Source organism: Trachypithecus francoisi, unplaced genomic scaffold (genome assembly GCF_009764315.1).
Source record: "Trachypithecus francoisi isolate TF-2019V2 unplaced genomic scaffold, Tfra_2.0 Lachesis_group15, whole genome shotgun sequence".
Lineage (NCBI taxonomy): Eukaryota > Metazoa > Chordata > Mammalia > Primates > Cercopithecidae > Trachypithecus > Trachypithecus francoisi.
This window is the reverse complement of record NW_022681460.1, coordinates 21,085,647-21,104,789: the sequence shown is the minus strand read 5'-3', so window position 1 is coordinate 21,104,789 and position 19,143 is coordinate 21,085,647. Positions and strand designations below refer to the sequence as shown.

Below are 19,143 nucleotides of genomic sequence, written 5' to 3'. Positions count from 1 at the left end.
CTGAACAAAAAAATAAATAAAAAATAAAAATAAAATCGGCCCAATAGGGTCACTCACACCTGTAATCCCAGCACATTGGAATGTCAAGGTGGAAGATCGCTGGAGGTCAGAGTTGGAGACCAGCCTGGGCAACCAAGGAAAACTCAGCCTCTAACAAAAAAGAAAATTAAAAATTACCACCGGAGTGCAGTGGTGCCACCTACTCAGTAATCCCACCTACTCAGGAGGCTGACCCGGGAGGATCCCTTGAGTCCAGGAGTTTGAGGCTATAGTGAGCTGTGACTGCACCTCCGCTGTTATTGCACTCCAGCCTTAGTGACAATGTGAGACCCAGTCTCTAAATAAAAATAAAACAGGCCGGGTGTGGTGGCTCACACCTGTAATCCCAGAACTTTGGGAGGCCAAGGCGGGTGGATCACAAAGTCAGGAGTTCAAGACCTGCCTGGCCAACATGGTGAAATCCCATCTCTACAAAAAAGACAAAAAAAAAATTAGCCAGGAGTGGTGGCAGGCGCCTGTAATCTCAGCTACTCAGGAGACTAGGGCAGAGAATTGCTTGAAGCCGGCAAGCAGAGGTGGCAGTGAGCTGAGATTGTGCCACTGCACTCCAGCCTGGGCAGCAGAGCAAGACTCCGTCTCAAAAATAAATAAATAAAATACTATAAAATAACACTTACAGTTTCTGCTAATGCAGCCACTAGAAACTATTTTACTGTCTCTACTAATTCTGATGAACAGTTTTGTAAAGAGTGACTGACAAGAGACTCCAGCACGAAAGCCAGATCAGGCTCCAATTTGTTCCATATGCATAGGGACAGATGACACATTGCATTCAATAAGACTTGGGCATAGGGTTTACCTTCTAAAGTGGGTGCCTGTTGAGACTGTTTTTATATTCAACAGGAAAGTGTGTGGGCATTGAAATTACACTACACGTCATAACCCAAATAAGCATTTAGTCATTGCAAAGAAACATCCGGAGACCAGAAGAAATAATACGGATTAAAATTTCAACACTTTTGAAGACCAGGAAACAAATACATAATTTCTCTCCTTAATGTTAAAAGATATTAGCTTTCTTCTCTACACAATAGTCTTCTTTTTTCTTCTTGAAGCAGTGTTTCTGTGGTGTTTCTTCCACATCTCCTCTTCAGTTCTGAAAATTACCAGCTGCCAATTCTGACATGCCAAGGGCTAAGCTATATTTGCCCAACCAAGAAAAGGTAAAAACAGAATCTTGGAGCCAGTAAAGATTATAAACACGTTTCTACACTGTTGGTGTGCTGTTTATAAAAAGAACTCACTTTAAGACTTTAATAAGTCCCCAAACTTCATTATTTTGCTCTCCCTCCAAGTACAAAGCACAGATGTTTTGGCATGCTGGAATCTGAAGTCTGGAATTTTTAGAAGAGGCCATGTGTGGGCAGGGAACTAGCACCCTAGGCAAATTGAGAGGTTCAGCCATTTTCATAAAATAAGGGGAAAAAAAAACAGCTCTGGGTCTGGACGTTTCTTTTTTCTTTTCTTTTTTTTTAAATTCTTTTTTTATTTTTTGAGACAGTCTCACTCTGTCACCCAGGCTGGAGTGCAGTGGTGCGTTCTCGACTCACTGCAACATCTGCCTCCAGGGTTCAAGTGATTCTGGTGTCTCAGCCTACTGAGTAGCTGGGATCACAGGCGTGTGCCACCACACCAGGCTAATTTTTGTATTTTTAGTAGAGATGGGGTTTCGCCATATTGGCCAGGATGGTCTCGAACTCCGGACCTCAAGTTATCCACCTGCCTCAGCTTCCCAAAGTTGCTGGAATTACAGGTATGAGTCACCGCACCCGGCTCAAATTTTTAAACTTACATTTTATGCCAAAACTGAGTGTCAAATAAATATTTGCAGAAACTGCATACCTTTCTAATACTTGTTAAAAACAGTTCAATTTAATTTTTAGTAGGTAAAACCAGGCAGGCAGCCAATTATGATAAGATGAAAAATGGACCATGTTTTTTTAAAACTGGAAGAATTTGTTGGGCATGGTGACTCACGCCTGTAACCCCAGCACTTTGGGGAGCCGAGGCGGGCGGATCACCTGCGGTCGGGAGTTGGAGACCAGCCTGATCAACATGGAGAAACCCCGTCTCTACTAAAAATACGAAATAAGCCAGGCGTGGTGGCAGGGGCCTGTAATCCCATCTACTCAGGAGGTTGAGGCAGGAGAATCACTTGAACCGGGGAGGCAGAGGTTGCAGTGAGACGAGATCGCACCATTGCACTCCAGCTTGGGTAACAAGAGCAAAACTCCGTCCCAGAAAAATAAAAAATAAAACTGGAAGAATTCACATTGTAAGCTTTGTGGGAACAAAAGCTGTGGTCATTCTATGAATCCCCACTGTTTAACAAAGTGCCCGATACCTAGTTGATGTCTAAAATTTTTAACAGTGATTTCTGCTGAGAATTAGGACTTTTCTGGTGTATGTTGAGGTATAGAAAGTGGTGAGAGACCTAACTCTCCATTTTAGACTGTAGTTCCATAAGTTGCGTACATATATGATATGTATAATGTATATATGATGAACATAAAATATTTTAAAATCGTAAAATCTTAAAGTTGGGAAATGTTTAGGATGACCTAAATACCTAAATGACTATTTCTGAAAGATGAACTTGCTTTCCCTCCTCCATACACAAGCATCAGAAATTTATTTTATACTTCTGCCCTACCACTTCATTGTGTGATCATTTGTCCATCCACATCTTACCCTATATGAATACACACATACACTCAAATCATGTCTATTCCCCATATTAAATGCAAACATGCACAGACACATAGTGGGAGGCGAGTGCAGAATATTTGCCTCTTCCATATAATTCTTAATCACTCAAGTAATAGTACTTGAAGAAGTATTCACCCTCCTAATTATATCAAATTGAATGAGAAACTGGCTTTTAGACAATCCTTTGACTTTAGACAAATGACACAACCTTTTTTCATCCAAAAACAAATAATAGAGAAGCAACTGAGCCAAACTAATTATTACTTTTTGAGACGGAGTCTTGCTCTGTTGCCCAGGTTGGAGTGCAGTGGCGCGATCTTGGCTCACTGCAAGCTCCGCCTCCTGGGTTCACGCCATTCTCCTGCCTCAGCCTCCCTAGTAGCTGGGACTACAGGCGCCTGCCACCATGCCCGGCTAATCTTTTTTTTTTTTTTGGATTTTTAGTAGAGATGGACGTTCACTGTGTTAGTCAGGATGGTCTCGACCTCCTGACCTTGTGATCCGCCCACCTTGGCCTCCCAAAGTGCTGGGATTACAGGCTTGAGCCACCACGCCCAGCCTAAATTACTGATGTTTTTATGCTCCAGTAACTCAGCAGTTTGCTTTGTGGTAGGTAATAAATCTTCGTGTAAATAACTTTAGTAAGTTATAATAGAAAAAATCCTTGAAGTGTGATTTAAAGTGTTAACATTTTATATTTAAAACTACAATATAATCAATTGCCCAGAATTGTTCTACTCCCTTTGAATGGTTGATTTTTTTCTTGGGTATCATGAATTTTTTAAATCTTGTTTTTTGTATTTTTACAATATTGTGGACTGAAATAAATTTTATTCTTTTGCTGCTTCATGTAACTACACTCAAACTGACCCCTTCTTATTTATTCTTGTTTCTTCAGCCTTTCCAGCTTTAAAATTTCACCATCATTAAGATTTTGTGCTTACTCGTGTCATGTCTAATCTACTAAATTACTCAATGTTTTTCTTTTTTTTTTAGATGGAGTTTCTCCCTTGTTGCCCGTGCTGGAGTGCAATGGGGCGATCTCAGCTCACTGCAACCTCCGCCTCCTGAGTAGCTGGGATTATAGGCATATGCCGCCACATCCAGCTATTTTTGTATTTTTAGTAGACAGGGTTTCTCCATGTTGGTCAGGCTGATCTGGAACTCCCAACATCAGGTGATCCACCCACCTTGGACTCCCAAAGTGCTGGGATTACAAGCTCAATATTTCCTTATTTTAAACTCTATCACACATCCCATTAAAGATATATTTCAAATTTAACATTTTATCTTCCTTTTGGTTCAATAGATATCCAAAAATGTTTACAATTAATGTTGCACTGAACAGAGCTAATGATAAATATTGTCCCTGAAAACGCGACGTTATTTGCTTAAGTTCTGATAACCAGTATAAATGTGTTTAATCTAAAATATGCCATCAATTAGTTTTAAATATAGTCCAGGCACGGTGGCTCACTCCTGTAATCCCAACATTTTGGGAGGCCGAGGTGGGTGGATCACGAGGTCAGGAGTCCCAGACCAGCCTGGCCAACGTGGTGAAACCCCACCCCTACTAAAATTACGAAAATTAGTCAGGTACAGTGGCGGGTGCCTGTAATGCCAGCTATTCGGGAAGGTGAGGCAGGAGAATTGCTTGAACCTGGAAGGCAGGGGTTGCAATGAGCCAAGATCGCGGCACTGCACTCCAGCCTGGGTAACAGGGCAAGACTACGTCTCGGCAGGGGAAACAAATCACACGGAATATAGTGGCTATCTTCATACTAAATTAAAACTTTATTGAATAAAGAACACTCTCCAGAACACATGATCTGATGGACTAGGTCTACATTACATGCAATGAAGCTGAAACATGACTGTAGTTTAACACGGAATGTCAAACAAATTAGTAATTTTCATTGTACAAAACTGTTTATGTAGCTGACATGCAAGAAGTGTCATACTCAGCATTTTCACCAATCGTCTGTGATGAGTTTTAAAGAAGGCATTTGGAGAAACTGGTAGATGTCTTCAGCATATAGTTCAAATAAATTAGTTACATGCGTACTACTGAATCTTCTTTCAACCTCTCTTGCTTCCAAATAAAATCTTAGTGCAAACATCAAAGTTGCTGGTCACTCCAAAAGACTGTCAAACTCATAATAGAATACAAGTTTTGAATTACTGTGTATTAAGTAGGGCAAACCCAAGAATGCCAGTTACTGCAAAATTCATTTAGGCACATTTAATAGTCCACTCTAAGCATTTTTTCTAAGTCTCTCACATTAATGACTAAAGCTTGTTTACAGTACTAAAATTCTATCATTCAAGCATCAATGATTACATTTCAGAAAAAGGAAATCATTCATTTCAGTAATAGCATTACTGCTATATCCTAAAATAAAGAGAGAAAATAAAGAATCATAATTAACAAAACGAGTATCCATAATAGGATACACAGGGAAAAACATTTTAGGAGAAAAACAAAGTGTGCTTTACTTGCCACAGCAGGAATTATATAATGTAAACACCATATTGGCCCACACCACAAAAATCCATGAGAAAGGTTCAAATTTGAACACTGTATGTGCATTATTTTCAAATCTGTGCTTGTGAGTTTATACTGTATCTGCTTGTACCAATCAATACATGACAAACAAAAGAAGCTCTTCCACACACATACAAGTGATTGTTAAATATTAAGCATGGCTTGATTCCCTGACTCTAGCTTAAAAAAAAAGTTAAGTGATATCCCAACTGTCTTAAAAATGTTTATTACAGAAACCATTAAATGAATGTGAGTAGTAGCTGAGGAATGATGAAAAAGTGATGGTAATGATATGGTGCAAGTGGATGGAAAAAGAATATACGTATAACGCTGAGATTTGCAAATGCATGGAAAATCTTATTCTGTGGGCCTTGTCTGAATTTTAAACTGATACCAAGAATAGAAAAAATAGTAGCACAAGTCCATTGACACCTGGAGGGTCAGGCCTAGAAAGCTTACCTTCAAAGTGCAAATTTTAACAATGGAATGTTTTAGCAGGGACTTAAGGACAATCCTCTGTCTTTTTCCTGTTGAAAAGACGTAAGAGGTTCAGGAAGTATTTATTCCTGGCCAGAATTATTTCAGTTTCTTGGTAAAACAATATTTAGCCACGATTACCACCCACTCATTCACATACACAGAACCATTCTTAGGGGTGTTTGCGGGGAGAAAAAGCCCTTATCTATGTATCACCTAAAGGAACTCTTATTTATAAAATCTAAGTTCTTTGAATCCACTACTTTAAATACCAACATGCACCTCTCTTATCCCCTCCCTCTCCACCCATCTACCCCTGACACCCCCAATGAACCTAGGTATTCTAATGTCTTTGTGTTTTCTAAGCCTCATGAATAAGGCTGTTGAGTACCACCTCCACTGGATCAAAATTAACACCTGGTGCACTTTCTACAGCACCTTTTTTCTTCTCCACAATTGAGTGGAATCTTGATGCTTTCAAGCTTCTATCTAGATCTCCAGGTCATCAGGCCGAGGTCTGCTGCTGGCACGACTGCTGGCTCTGCTTGAAGGTCGCTGGTCCACAATGGCTAGTGGCTGTAGTTCATGTCCAGCAGCTAGTTTTTTAGAATTCTGGTTATCATCAGGGAAATCAAAAGGCTGTGCATGGGAGTTAGAGATGGTGCTTCCCGCCTGCCCCATTCGATTTTGTTCAGCACTGTAATTAGCCCAGTTTTGCTCACTTGCTTGCTTGTTGTAATTGCGGCAAGAAGAATTGTTTCTGTCGCCAGTAACCAGCTTGTACCCAGGAGGAGACATAGGCGAGAGGGGAGCAGTTGGTGAGGAGCAGCCATTGAAATAAGCATATTTTTGAGACCCACAGTCTTTGGTGGGGCTCAGTGCGCCACTGGTCGCATGGTAAGGGTCGCTCTTTCCCTTAACCCGATCCTTAACGCCCTTGAAGAAAACATAGAAGAGTTCAATGATATTCAAGGCCAGGGACACCAAGGACACCACCAGCATGAAGATGATGAAGATGGTTTTCTCCGTGGGGCGAGAGAGGAAACAGTCCACCTGATGTGGGCAGGGATCTCTTTTGCAAGTGTAAACAGCACTCAGGCTGAATCCATAGATGTACCACTGGATCAGCAAGAAGGCCACCTCAAAGATAGACTTGAAGAGGATACTGATGATGTAGGTCCGCAGCAACCCCCCTCGCATTTTCACCTTACCATGCTCTTCAATACCATACTTGAACTTCTTTATCTCAATCTGCTTCAAGTGCATGTCCACATTGACACCATCTGTTTGGGCAACCTTGAGTTCCTCCTCTTTCTTGTTCAGTTTCTCTTCCTTTCGCATCACATAGAACACATGAGCCAGGTACAAGAGTGTGGGTACAGACACAAATATGATCTGCAGGACCCAGAAGCGCACATGAGAGATTGGGAAAGACTTGTCATAGCAGACGTTTTCACAACCAGGTTGTTGAGTGTTACAACGAAAGGCAGACTGCTCATCTCCCCAGGCTGACTCAACCGCTGTCCCCAGTAGCAGGATTCGGAAAATGAAAAGTACTGACAGCCACACCTTCCCTCCAGCAGTTGAGTAGGCTTGAACCTTGTCAAGGAGTTTGCCTAAGGCGCTCCAGTCACCCATGTTGCCTGGGCACCACCTGAAAGAAACAAAAAGACAATTCAAGGATCACAGATTGCAAATTACTAGTTTAACATTTAGTACCTTTCAGCTGATAGTCAAAATACTACACGTTTCATATATTTCTAACATTCTTTCACAAAAAACCAAGTGCAAACTCTTCTTGCCCCATTTTCCCCAACGAAGTAAAGATCTAACACGTGTTTTGTTTTGTTGAGGTAAAGTAAGTCTTAGAAGCAACAGATGGTGAGTTGCAATCTTTAACCTGGGAAGATGTATCGCTTGCTCAACCACTGCCTTGCTGTGTGACTTGAGAAGCCATCTGTGCTAGGCCTCTGCTCATTTTATTTGTCTGATAAATGAGGACAATTTGCCTGGTAGGTCTGTGTTTGCCAAGCAAAATCCTGATGTGTTATTCAAAGCATAGCTATCTAAGAATACAGGTGAGAACACCTATGAACACATACATAACCTTCTTCCCAAAACTTTAATGCTATTATATATCATTTTATTACTAATTTCACTCTGAAAGTTTTTTTTTTTTTTTTTTTTTTGAGATGGAGTTTCACTCGTGTTGCCCAGGCTGGAGTGCAATGGCATGATCTCAGCTCCCCGCAACCTCCTCCTCTTAGGTTCCAGCGAGTGTCCTGCCTCAGCCTCCTGAGTAGCTGGGATTACAGGCATGCGCCATCACGCCTGGCTAATTTTGTATTTTTAGTAGAGATACGGTTTCTCCATGTTGGTCAGGCTGGTCTCCAACTCCTGACTTCAGGTGATCTGCCTACCTTAGACTCTCAAAGTGCTGGTTTTACAGGTGTGGGTCACTGTGCCAAGCCTCTGGAAAGATTTTTCAAGTGTAATTTGCGCATACTCTATATTATGGTCATTTACACTTTTCTGTTTCTTTTTTTTAGAGACAGAATTTCACTATGTTGCCCAGGCTCCTGGGCTCAAGCAATCCTCCTGCCTTAGCCTCCCAAGCAATGGTGACTGTTTTTTTCTTAAGCAGTGACTTATGTAGCTCAGAAGTCAGTCTTCTGTCCAGAGAGAAAGTAGGCTATATGGGAATATACTCTTTTGCTACAATGTGTCATCATATGTAGTAACCTACTTTCAAAAACAAAGACTAAATACACATCACACTTCAAGTAAAAAGTTCATTTTGTCTCAATACCACTTACAACCTTATTTAAAAACAAAGAAAACCTACTTCAGAGTGTTTTCTCCAGCCAGAAAAGATTGGTTTTCATCTTTTCATTGTTATATACTTTAAAATTCCCTTACTGGGCTTTGGACCCTCAGGTTATACATCAAATTTAACTTATTATCAATATCTAGCTATCTAAAGCCTATGACTTCTCCATTACTGAGGATAAGAAAAGATCTGGCCGGGTATGGTGGCTCACGTCTATAATCCACTCAGGCCTATAAGCACTTAGGGAGGCAGGCGGATCACGAGGTCAGGAGATTGAGACCATCCTGGCTAACATGGTGAAACCCCATCTCTACAAAAAATACAAGAAATTAGCCAACCATGGTGCCACGCTCCTGTAGTCCCAGCTACTCGGGAGGCTGAGGCAAGAGAATTGCTTGAACCCAGTTGCAGAAATTACGCCACTGCACTCCAACCTGGGCGACAAGGAGAGACTCCGTCTTAGTAAAAAGAAAAAGATCTAAGTCAGTAGAAACCAATAAGAATCCCCAAAGTTATCTAGTTCAATTTGTGCTCTAATTCCTGATTATCCATTTAGCTGACAAAAATTGAGGTTCTCAGGGTATAGGAAATATTTAGCTATAGATAGAGCCAGCAGAAGATTCACAATACCCAGGCCAAGTCTTTTCAATGCCTCACACCGGTTTTAAAAGTATAGTAAGGCTGCACTAAAGCTAGAAATGCTTGCATGCTTTAATATACACAACCTTAGCCAGGGCTGAAAGCTGGGAAGAAGTAAGTAACGTGATGTGGCAGGTATAGGGAATATAAGCTAATTTTCAGCAGACAGCAGTAATTGGAGGGTTTAGAAAAGGACGAATTAGTCAGATCGTTTAATAATTAAAAACAAGCAAAGCTAAGACTTTGCAGGAGCATAGTAATGAATTCTAAATAGTGTAACCAAAGGTAGGGTTATTTAGGCTTCTTAGAAATATGTTCACTATCTGAATATAAAGGAGTTTCTCATCTGGAGTTGAACTATGAGCTGTATCTCCTTGTAGGAAGTAAATGAAATTATCAGGGGAATCTTCTTCCCCAGCAAGCAACATTACATTTCTGTCTAATGACTGTGTCTCCTGGCCATAGAGAATAAGAAAAAATGAAATGGGCGCCTGACCTGGGATTTCCTGGGCCGAACAAATAAGAGATGGCTGAGCCATCAAGCTAAACTATGCACCAGCTATCTAAATTAGATACCATGGGTACCTTTGATGACAGCCCAGGGACTGGTGCCAAAGAATGCTGAATAAGAGTGGAGAGTGGGTGCGAAGGCCACAGAAATAAGGCTTCCCCAGTGGTCATAAAAAAGGGAGCTTCCCTTCTACTTTGGAAGGGTCATTTTAGATTCTGAAGTGACAAGTTAGAAAGTAAAATTGATGTATGAAAACAGCAGTCAAATAAGAACAAAGGCTTGAAAGGCTGACAAAGACAGTTAAATAGCTAAGGAAAGGCTTGAAGTGAGGGAGTAATTTAGCCATGATGGACAGTTTGATGGTGAGAGAATGTGAAAGGAAAAAAAAACAAAAAAAACCCCTGTAATTTAGCAGAAAATACTAGACTGGAAATGAAGAAGTACAGTCCATAAGGGTCAAACAAACAGAATTTTTGGAGCTGTATCAATAGACAGTTTCTATGTGGTGATGTGTAAAATTGGCCCTAATTCTGTTTGTAAAAAATTACAATATTTCGCCAGTGTCATCTGCTTTTGCTCAGATATTTCGATTGCTAGGGGAAAAATAGCAAAAAACAATCAAGTATAAAAGGATAAACTGTTTGCATACATCTCATCACATTCATGCAATGATAGCGCTGAAGACAAACCTATCATATCTAGAAATATGACCAGGCACAACAGAAGTTATTTTAGCTAGGATTTCATCATTACTCAAAGTAAAATAGGATTGTGTAGATGCTTATAGTAATTCATCACTAAGTTTATTTACATTCTATTTTAAAAAATCGTATGACACATAACTTTCATATAATTTCGAGATTCTACAAAAATACTCCACAGTTCCATAGTATGTGAACTAGGTCATCAGGCAGCTGTTTAGGTAGTAGTTCTTTTTTAATACACTAGCAACTTAATTGCAAAGTTGTCTTTTCTTTAAGCACCCATGCAGTTGCCATTTGCCTTAATGAGTTCTACTCTTTCATCTTAATAAGATATGAATTATCAAATTGGATACCGAGTATCCTGTAACATGTAGCTACCTGTCGGTTAGCACTATCATAGAGACCATCAAATAATATTTAATGTGACAGCTGACCAAAAAGAGGTAATAAAAATTGTTCCTTTTTTTTTTGGTGGTTGCTCACTTTGCCATGAATCGAATTTTGGCAACTGGTTTTTCCTCCCTGCTGCACCCTTCCCAAACTGATTTGGTATCTTCGCTTTTCCAAACCTTGTATGATACGTTAACATCCTTTTCTAATAAAAGGGCATATTTATGTTTACAGAATCCTTGGCATTGATCTACAGACTATAAACTGCACTTTTATTCACCAGGAGGAGACAGGTATATTTTTTATTTGATACATGAGAAGACCAGTGCAGCTGGACATATCACATATATTCATGCCTTCACTGCTAAGATACTGAGTTGGTGTTTCACATGTAGACCAAGGTCTAAAAGGAGTTGTGCAAAGTTCTCGTTAAGAGCAGAGTCTTAGCAGCTGGACCACACTTTTTGCCGTCTATGTACCATGTTAGATTACATTTCCATGGCTCGTCATGTCCCCCTAGACTGGATGGATATCCAAAGCTACAGGCACTAAGTGGGGCGCGAGGTGGGGCCTAGGAAGATTCTTTAATTCAAATGAAATCTCTTAAAAATAAAGCTTTGGGGCCGGGCTCAGTGGCTCATGCCTGTAATCCCAGCACTTTAGGAGGCTGAGGCAGGCGGATCATGAGGTCAGGAGATTGAGACCATCCTGGCTAACAAGGTGAAACCAGTCTCTACTGAAAAAATACAAAAAATTAGCCGGGTGTGGTGGCGGGCGCCTGTAGTCCCAGCTACTCAGGAGGTTGAGGCAGGAGAATGGCGTGAACCCGGGAGGCGGAGCTTTCAGTGAGCTGAGATGGCGCCACTGCACCCCAGCCTGGGAGACAGAGCAAGACTGCCTCAAAAAAAAAAAATTAATTAATTAAAAAAATAAAATAAAGCTTTGATTTTAAATTACATTTGACTATGCCTTTTGCTAGAGCCTTAGAAACAAATCACTGTGCCGAAGTTTCAGTGAAGTCTTTCCATGCCATTAATATCCTAATAGTTATTAGAATTAAGTATTTTACTTTCAAGTTTAAATGTTTTTCTCAAGAAGAGAAATGTAGGCCGGGCGCGGTGGTTCATGCCTGTAATCCCAGCACTTTGGGAGGCCGAGACGGGCGGATCACGAGGTCAGGAGATTGAGACCATCCTGGCTAACACGGTGAAACCCCGTATCTACTAAAAAATACAAAAAACCAGCCGGCCGTGGTGGCGGGCTCCTGTAGTCCCAGCTACTCGGAGGCTGAGGCAGGAGAATGGCATAAACCCGGGAGGCGGAACTAGCAGTGAGCTGAGAACCGGCCACTGCACTCCAGCCCGGGCGACAGAGCGAGACTCCGTCTCAGAAAAAAAAAAAAAAAAAAAAAAAAAAAAGAAGAGAAATGTAATGAGTTGAGAGTGGAGACTTAAATAAAGGTAAATAGGATTATTGAAAACTAAAGTGAAATTTGATATCCAGCATCTTTTTATGATTGAGAGAAAAGAGAAGGTGAAGGTCATTAATATCTGAAAGAATAAAATCAGAGTCTAAACCTACATAAGGAGATGTCTATGGAAGTTCCCGATAAAATTATTTAATGGATTTTTTGGGGAGGAAAGGGAAATCATGTGTGTCTAATGTACTAGCACCCAAAAATATTCATGCCCCAAAACTCAAATGCAAACCCTTCTAATGTTTTATTTCACTTTTGCAATATCCTCTGCCCCTCCAGTAATGTCACTGAGTGAACTCAGTTGCCTATTCCTTCACACTTAAAACAGTCACCCTTAGCTTGACCTCAGCCATCATCAGTTTGCTAGATTTCATGTCATTAGCCTGGTCACCCTGATCGCCAACCTATACTCCGAGTAATCAGTCAATCTTGAGAAAATAAACAAACAATCAGTTTGGTTTCATGAGCTCTGCTCTATCCACACAGCTCACATCCTCACTTGTTTCAGGTCTCACCTCATCAGCCAACTTTCCTGACCACCAAGTATGACATAGCAACATTCTTTCCCCAGTCCTGTCATTTCCTATTCCCTTTGCCCTGGTTTTTAAAAAATTATTCTTTTAATACACTTTATCTCTACTTGATATAGTAAATATTTGCCTGATTATTATGTACCTCCTTCCATGAGAAGGATTTATTATTTACCTTCCTCAACTCAAATGTGAGCTATATGAGGGAGTTTACTTTGTTCACTGCTGTATCCCCAGTGCTTAAAAGAGTAAGAGATGTGGCCAGGCGTGGTGGCTCACACCTGTAATCCCAGCACGTTGGGAGGCCAAAGTGGGAGGAACATCTGAGGTCAAGAGTTTGAGATCAGCCTGACTGACATAGTGAAATCCCGTCTCTACTAAAAATACAAAAAAGTAGCCAGGCATGGTGGCGGGTGCCTGTAATCTCAGCTACTTGGGAGGCTGAGGCAGGAGAATGACATGAACCTGGGAGGTGGAGGCTGCAGTGAGCGAGATTGCACCACTGCACTCCAGCCTCGGTGACAGAGTGAAACTCCGTCTCCAAAAAAAAAAAGAAAAAAAAAAAAAAAAAAAAGAAAGAAAGAAAAGAATTAGATGGAATTAAATGGGGCTTCCACAAAAAATAAAAAGATACTGTACAAAAAACCAAACAGTTTTTGTTTGTTTGTTTTTTACTGTCTCTTTGGGATTCTCTTAATTGTAGTTATGTATCTCAACTTTCTAAAGTTTCAAATTAATTAAAAAGGAGACTTCACAGTACAAAAGTATTGTCATCATCTCACATTCTCATACTGTTAAATTTTCAAGTAACAATTTCTGAAACAGAGAGCTGTTTGTTGAAACATGCTTCAAATGATTCCTGAGCAGGCAATAGAGCTAAATTAAGAAAAAAGGCTCTTTACAACCCCCACTGCTAAATTTGACTGGCTTAAAAAAAAAAAAAAAAGAGAAAAAAGGCTTTTTAACAAAGAGCTTCTTGAATTTGTTAAATGAGATCCTAATGAGGGTTAGGATTCTTGTAGAACTGCATCAGGTATCATGGTTGTACATTCAGTTCACTGTTAGGTTGTTGCAGGTTAAGATTTAAAAAACAAAACAACAAAATAAAGAAATAACACAACTGTGTAGTTGTCCCCTAGTTCTATGATATTCTAACTCCGACTGCACCACACAATTTTATTGTAGCCAAGGACATTATTACAAGAAGAAATAGCCCGTTTAAAATCGTGTATATTTCTTTTTTTTTTTTTTTGAGACGGAGTCTTGCTCTGCCACCCAGGCTGGAGTGCAGTGGCCGGCTCTCAGCTCACTGCAAGCTCCGCCTCCCGGGTTCACACCATTCTCCTGTCTCAGCCTCCCGAGTAGCTGGGACTACAGGCGCCCGCCTCGTCGCCCGGCTAGTTTTTTGTATTTTTAGCAGAGACGGGGTTTCACCGTATTAGCCAGGATGGTCTCGATCTCCTGACCTCGTGATCCGCCCGTCTCGGCCTCCCAAAGTGCTGGGATTACAGGCTTGAGCCACCGCGCCCGGCCTAAAATGGTGTATATTTCAAGAATGATAAATACCGGGGAAGGCTAGGGCTTTGAAGCAGAAGAGCAGCAGCTGTTAATAACCCTGGTTAATATAACATCTTTACAGTCTGAGTCTATGCAGGCAGTAAAGTGATTAGAATGAAGTACCATGATTCCCAGTTCATCAGATAATACCCAACCTTTACTTCCTTATTTATACCTAGATGGCCTAACTGTAGTGTATCAAACTTACTGTATGTAAACATCTATTTATAAAGAATTGCACATTTGTGTAGGTATTTGATGTTGTGAACTGCTTATTTTGGGGGCAGAGGGGAGGACAACAAAAAAACACCAAGAAGCCTTTATTTCCCCAGCTCTTACCCCTCCCCATCACTCAACTTACATTAGCATCCACTTAATGAGAGGAGGTGGAGATTGAGGTGTGAGGAATTCCATCCAAAGAGAGGATGGTGCATCCCATAAAAGACAATCCCCTCCCTAGTTCAACAGCTACTACTCAATTCTCCCCCAAAACAAGTTTTTCAAGATCAATTTAGGGCTACCAGAGAGAAAACCCTAAGTCAGAAGCTGCAGGCTAAAAGCCATGTTCTTCAATTGTGATGTAACTTAATATATTTCTATCAGTCCTTGGCGTTTCCTCTGCCCCTACTCTTACTTCCACCTCCAAAGTGACTATTCTTAGTGAATAGCTTTGTTATTTTATAATCATATAAAGACATCCTTAGGGCCGGCCCTCACAAGTGTATTGATTAAGACAGTCTATTTTTTTCAATGAGAGTTTAATAAATAACTCATGCCTGTGAAGCTCTTAGTAACAGCTCAGTAAAGTTTGGTTCTTACTCTTTAAAAGACCTGTATATATATAGCGTTAGTTTTTAAATTTTTCATCTTTTCTTTAGAAAAACAGCAACTAAGAAATGATTGACAAACATACATTTTCTTTTTAAAAAAAATTTTTATAGAGATGGGGTTTTGCTATGTTGTTCAGGCTGGTTTTAAACTCCCGGCCTCAAGCGATCCTCCCACCTCAGCCTCTCAAAGGGCTAGGATTACGGGCATGAGACATCAAGCCCAGCAGATGATAAATATACATTTTTCTTAAAATATTATTTTAAAAGCATAGGAAAATTGGAATGTGAAATTTATGAAATTGTATAAGCCATTGATATATTTTTTTAAAAAAGAGCTAACCACAGTTTGAAATTTGGTAAAAGAAACTGTACATACATAGTTAAAGGGTAACTTTAAGATGGAGAATTTAGGCAATTATGCTAAGAATTATAAAAATGTTAATCTCCCATGGAAGAGATGCTCTGGAGATTTTTAAAACTTGAATTATCCATATGGAATATTACATTAATAATAAACACTAGATAATTACTTTTTCTCTCCAGAGCTGAACTGGTGTGTGCGGATAAGTTCCCACACATCTCTTCAAATAACTGAGAATCCTGAAGATAAGTCAGAACAACAGGAAAGGCGGAGTGGAAGATATTAATCACTGGTGACTGTCCCATCATTCCCTTCCCTGCGGGTATCGTATATAAAGGCTCAAACCAAACTACACCCCTGGATGTAGAGAAAAGAAAAGAAAGAATGCACCCCGTGTTTTCCCCCCTTATCTATGCAGGAAATGGAAACATCTAAGTAACAAAGCAACCTTCAGTATCTGAAAGCATAGCCTTTAATCTGCCTCCTGCTGAGCATCTTTGGAACCATGTTTCCCAAGGAGAGTGAGAGCACTGCAGGTATCACAGTCGCCAGGGGTGAGAAACTCGGTGGCTGGGGTTAGAATCCTCAGAAGGCATTAGAAAAATGTGGAACATGTTTAAACAGTGAAGAAAGTAGAGCCAAGCACTACCACTGCATTTTCTCAGCAGAGGACAGGTAACCAGTCCACCCTGACTTTGGGAAGTACAAAACACCCCCACACTGGGGGAACAATAATATAGAATCAACATCGCCAGGAAGGAACCGAATGTACTGCCTCTGCTTGCTATAATTTCCAGGCAATTCGGCCTACCTAGAAGTAATTACTCTTCTCCCAAAGGTGTTTTCTGTCTAACAGGCCTATTTCATTCCTGGCGGTGGGGGGTAGGGTGGGCGGGGAGACGCGCTAGCTTAATGAAATCTCTGCATTACTAGCCGCTTTAATTTCCAGCTATCCTTGCACAAAAGTAAATATTAGGCTTCCTCACAGGGACACTATTCACCGAGTTCAAATGCGCCCAATTTTCGGAGGGCAAGATTCAGTATCTTCCTTGTCGTTACTAACCTGGTCGGGGAAGCAAAAGAAATTCAATCGACTTCCAAATAAAGCCACGCTTCTTTTTACAACATTGTATAGCTCTCCCCTTCCCACCTCTATTTTGTACCTGGAGAGAAAGAGAAGCACGCCTTGGGGAACAAGGAGAGCTTATCGATGAGCGTTATCAGAAACCCCCAGCAGAGGCAGGCTGGGTCACTGAAGGGGCAGGGTGGGCGCAGCGCTGCTCCGACCGCTAGGCGCGCTTCTCCGAAACAGGCTGACTTGCCCCGGACGCGTCATCAGCTCCCGGAGGGTCTCTCCTCCCTGCCCTTTCCCCTTGCGCCGCCCCGCCTCATTCTCGGGAAGTTTCAGGAACTTCCAGGGGCGTTGCAAGTGCAATTTAAGCACAATTCCCAAGGTATTCAGGTTTTCTTACCAACGCGGAGATAGTGGAATTCAGCAAGTTAAAAAAGGAAAAAAAAAAAAAAAAAAAAAAAAGGAGGGGGTGCTGATGTGAGAGGGATGGGAAATTAGATTGACAACTTTAATTAAATCAACCATTTGTTCCTCTACCATTTGGCACCCAGCCCATCTCTCCTCCTATCCCTCCCACCCCGCACCCCGGGTTCCTTTGCAGTGACGAATTCGGACCTGCGCTCGGTTTGACTTGTGAGGATTTGGGGGAAACGTCCCCAAACCGCGCTGTTTCAGGAAGCGAAGGCGCGGGAAGGAGCCCGGCAGACACTAAGATGGCAGGAGGCGCCCTGTACCCGTCCGGCCCACGGCCTCCGTAAAGCTTTCATTTTTATTTGCTTTTCAGCATTCACTGATGCAAATACTTCCACCGCAGGGTCACGTCAAGAATCTAAACTAATTATTTTAGTCTGTAGATTTACACAGACCAGAAAATCCTCACCGGGCACAAAAATGCATGGTTGCATTTCTGATGAACATAATGGGTGTTACCAATAGAAGTATTTAAAAAATTGAACCCTTTTAAGCAACGCATTAGCGTTATCTTTGCCCTAGGAGCTCCAGCTCCAAAGAACTGCCCCAGAGTTCTGAATTCGGTTACAGGTTCGAGCAGAGGGAAGGTGCGGGGCGGCGGGTGTTGGCGGGGGGAGCTCCCAAAGCGCTGTTTAAGAAAGTTTTTTCCCTGCTCTTTCTAGGAGCTCCTGTTTTAGGAGACGGTTTTGGAAAAGCATGCTGGCGTACACGTTTTTAAACGTCTGATCTCTAATGCTCTGTAACTAACCACCACCTAAACTTTAGGAGATTTCATCTCCTCAACTGCCAACGTGGTCGAGTAAAAGCTGTCTCTCCCGACGGTCTCAAATCTTTCCATAGCGGCTGCTAATATAAAGTAACAATTTACTGTTGATTTTTAAAACATAACATTAATACTCTTTAATTTTATACCTTTTTGTTTAACGGAGAAAATTCTAGGAAGGAACCACGTGGAAGTCAAGTAACCACGATGTTTTAACAAAGCACTTTGTCACAAAAGAAGTTGGCTTTGCAAAGCAATAGGGCATCAATCAAGATTTCCATGTGAAAAAAGCACTTTATTCTATGAAGTGTACAATACTATAGGAAGCACGCTAAGCAAATTTACACTTTGATTTTTGCGATGTAGTCAGTCAAATCCCCCAATCCAGGCGCCTAACGGCCCCCCCACAACAAATGATAGCACCTAGACTATTACTGATTACAAAAAAATAATAATAAAATTACACTCTAAAATGAAAAACCAAACATCCAGTAAACTAGTCTTTTATTCTAACCGGAAAGGTTTGAACCTTTTTACCTGTTGCAATGTTAATAGAAACTTTTTTAACACTCAAAATATAAATTCAGTATAATAAATTTTAACCTTAAAACTATAGAAACACTTTCAAATCCATCAATCCATTTACAGTATCATAATTCCAAGCTACATTTAACACATTTTAAAACTTTAGGAAAGTTTTACTTGTAGAAAAAGAAACTAATAGGTAAAGTGTTCTCATTTTTTAAAAACTTACTCTTTTTCTTAAAAGAAGTGAAGTCACGCCAAGTGATTGAACTCCTTGGAGGATGAAGTAAAATGAAAAGGCAAGTTCAGGCACTCAGACCTGTCTATTTAAAGTTTAAAACTCCGCTGCAGTTTGATACTTTCCTCACGCCTTCCCCCTAATGAAAGAAAAGTGCTGATACCTCGTAAAAGCTTTTTTGTAACTTGGAGCACAGAGCTTTTAAAAGTTTCAAGCCACTGACTCAACTGGGAGGAGGGGCTAGAGGAAAGGGGAGGGCAAAGGGAAAGGCTGGGAGGAGGTGGAGAGGAGGCTGGTGAATGTGGAAGGGCGGGGGCAGAAGAGGCAAAGAGCAGGAGGGGGATCAGGATGAAGTTGTAGTTTAAATTTGCTAATGAGGAAAAATAAAATAGCATTAGGGACATGAATGCCTCTACTTGGAGTTGCTCCTCATACGTAAGAATCATTGATTATA

At 40.9% G+C, this 19,143-nt stretch overlaps 1 protein-coding gene across 1 annotated transcript; it reads right to left on the bottom strand.

Annotated features, from left to right (window-relative positions):
- Positions 1 to 4,540: 4,540 nt before the first annotated feature.
- On the bottom strand, positions 4,541 to 18,934 carry GJA1 (gap junction protein alpha 1). Its single transcript, XM_033234432.1, has 2 exons — positions 18,681 to 18,934; positions 4,541 to 7,445 (listed from the first exon to the last, which is right to left on the bottom strand). Exon 2 carries the CDS (start codon positions 7,427 to 7,429, stop codon positions 6,281 to 6,283), a length of 1,149 nt encoding a protein of 382 aa, XP_033090323.1. The 5' UTR covers positions 7,430 to 7,445; positions 18,681 to 18,934; the 3' UTR covers positions 4,541 to 6,280.
- Positions 18,935 to 19,143: the final 209 nt, after the last annotated feature.

Excerpts from the sequence above, each read along its gene's own strand:
- GJA1 (XM_033234432.1), bottom strand. The coding sequence starts at position 7,429 with ATGGGTGACTGGAGCGCCTTAGGCAAACTCCTTGACAAGGTTCAAGCC.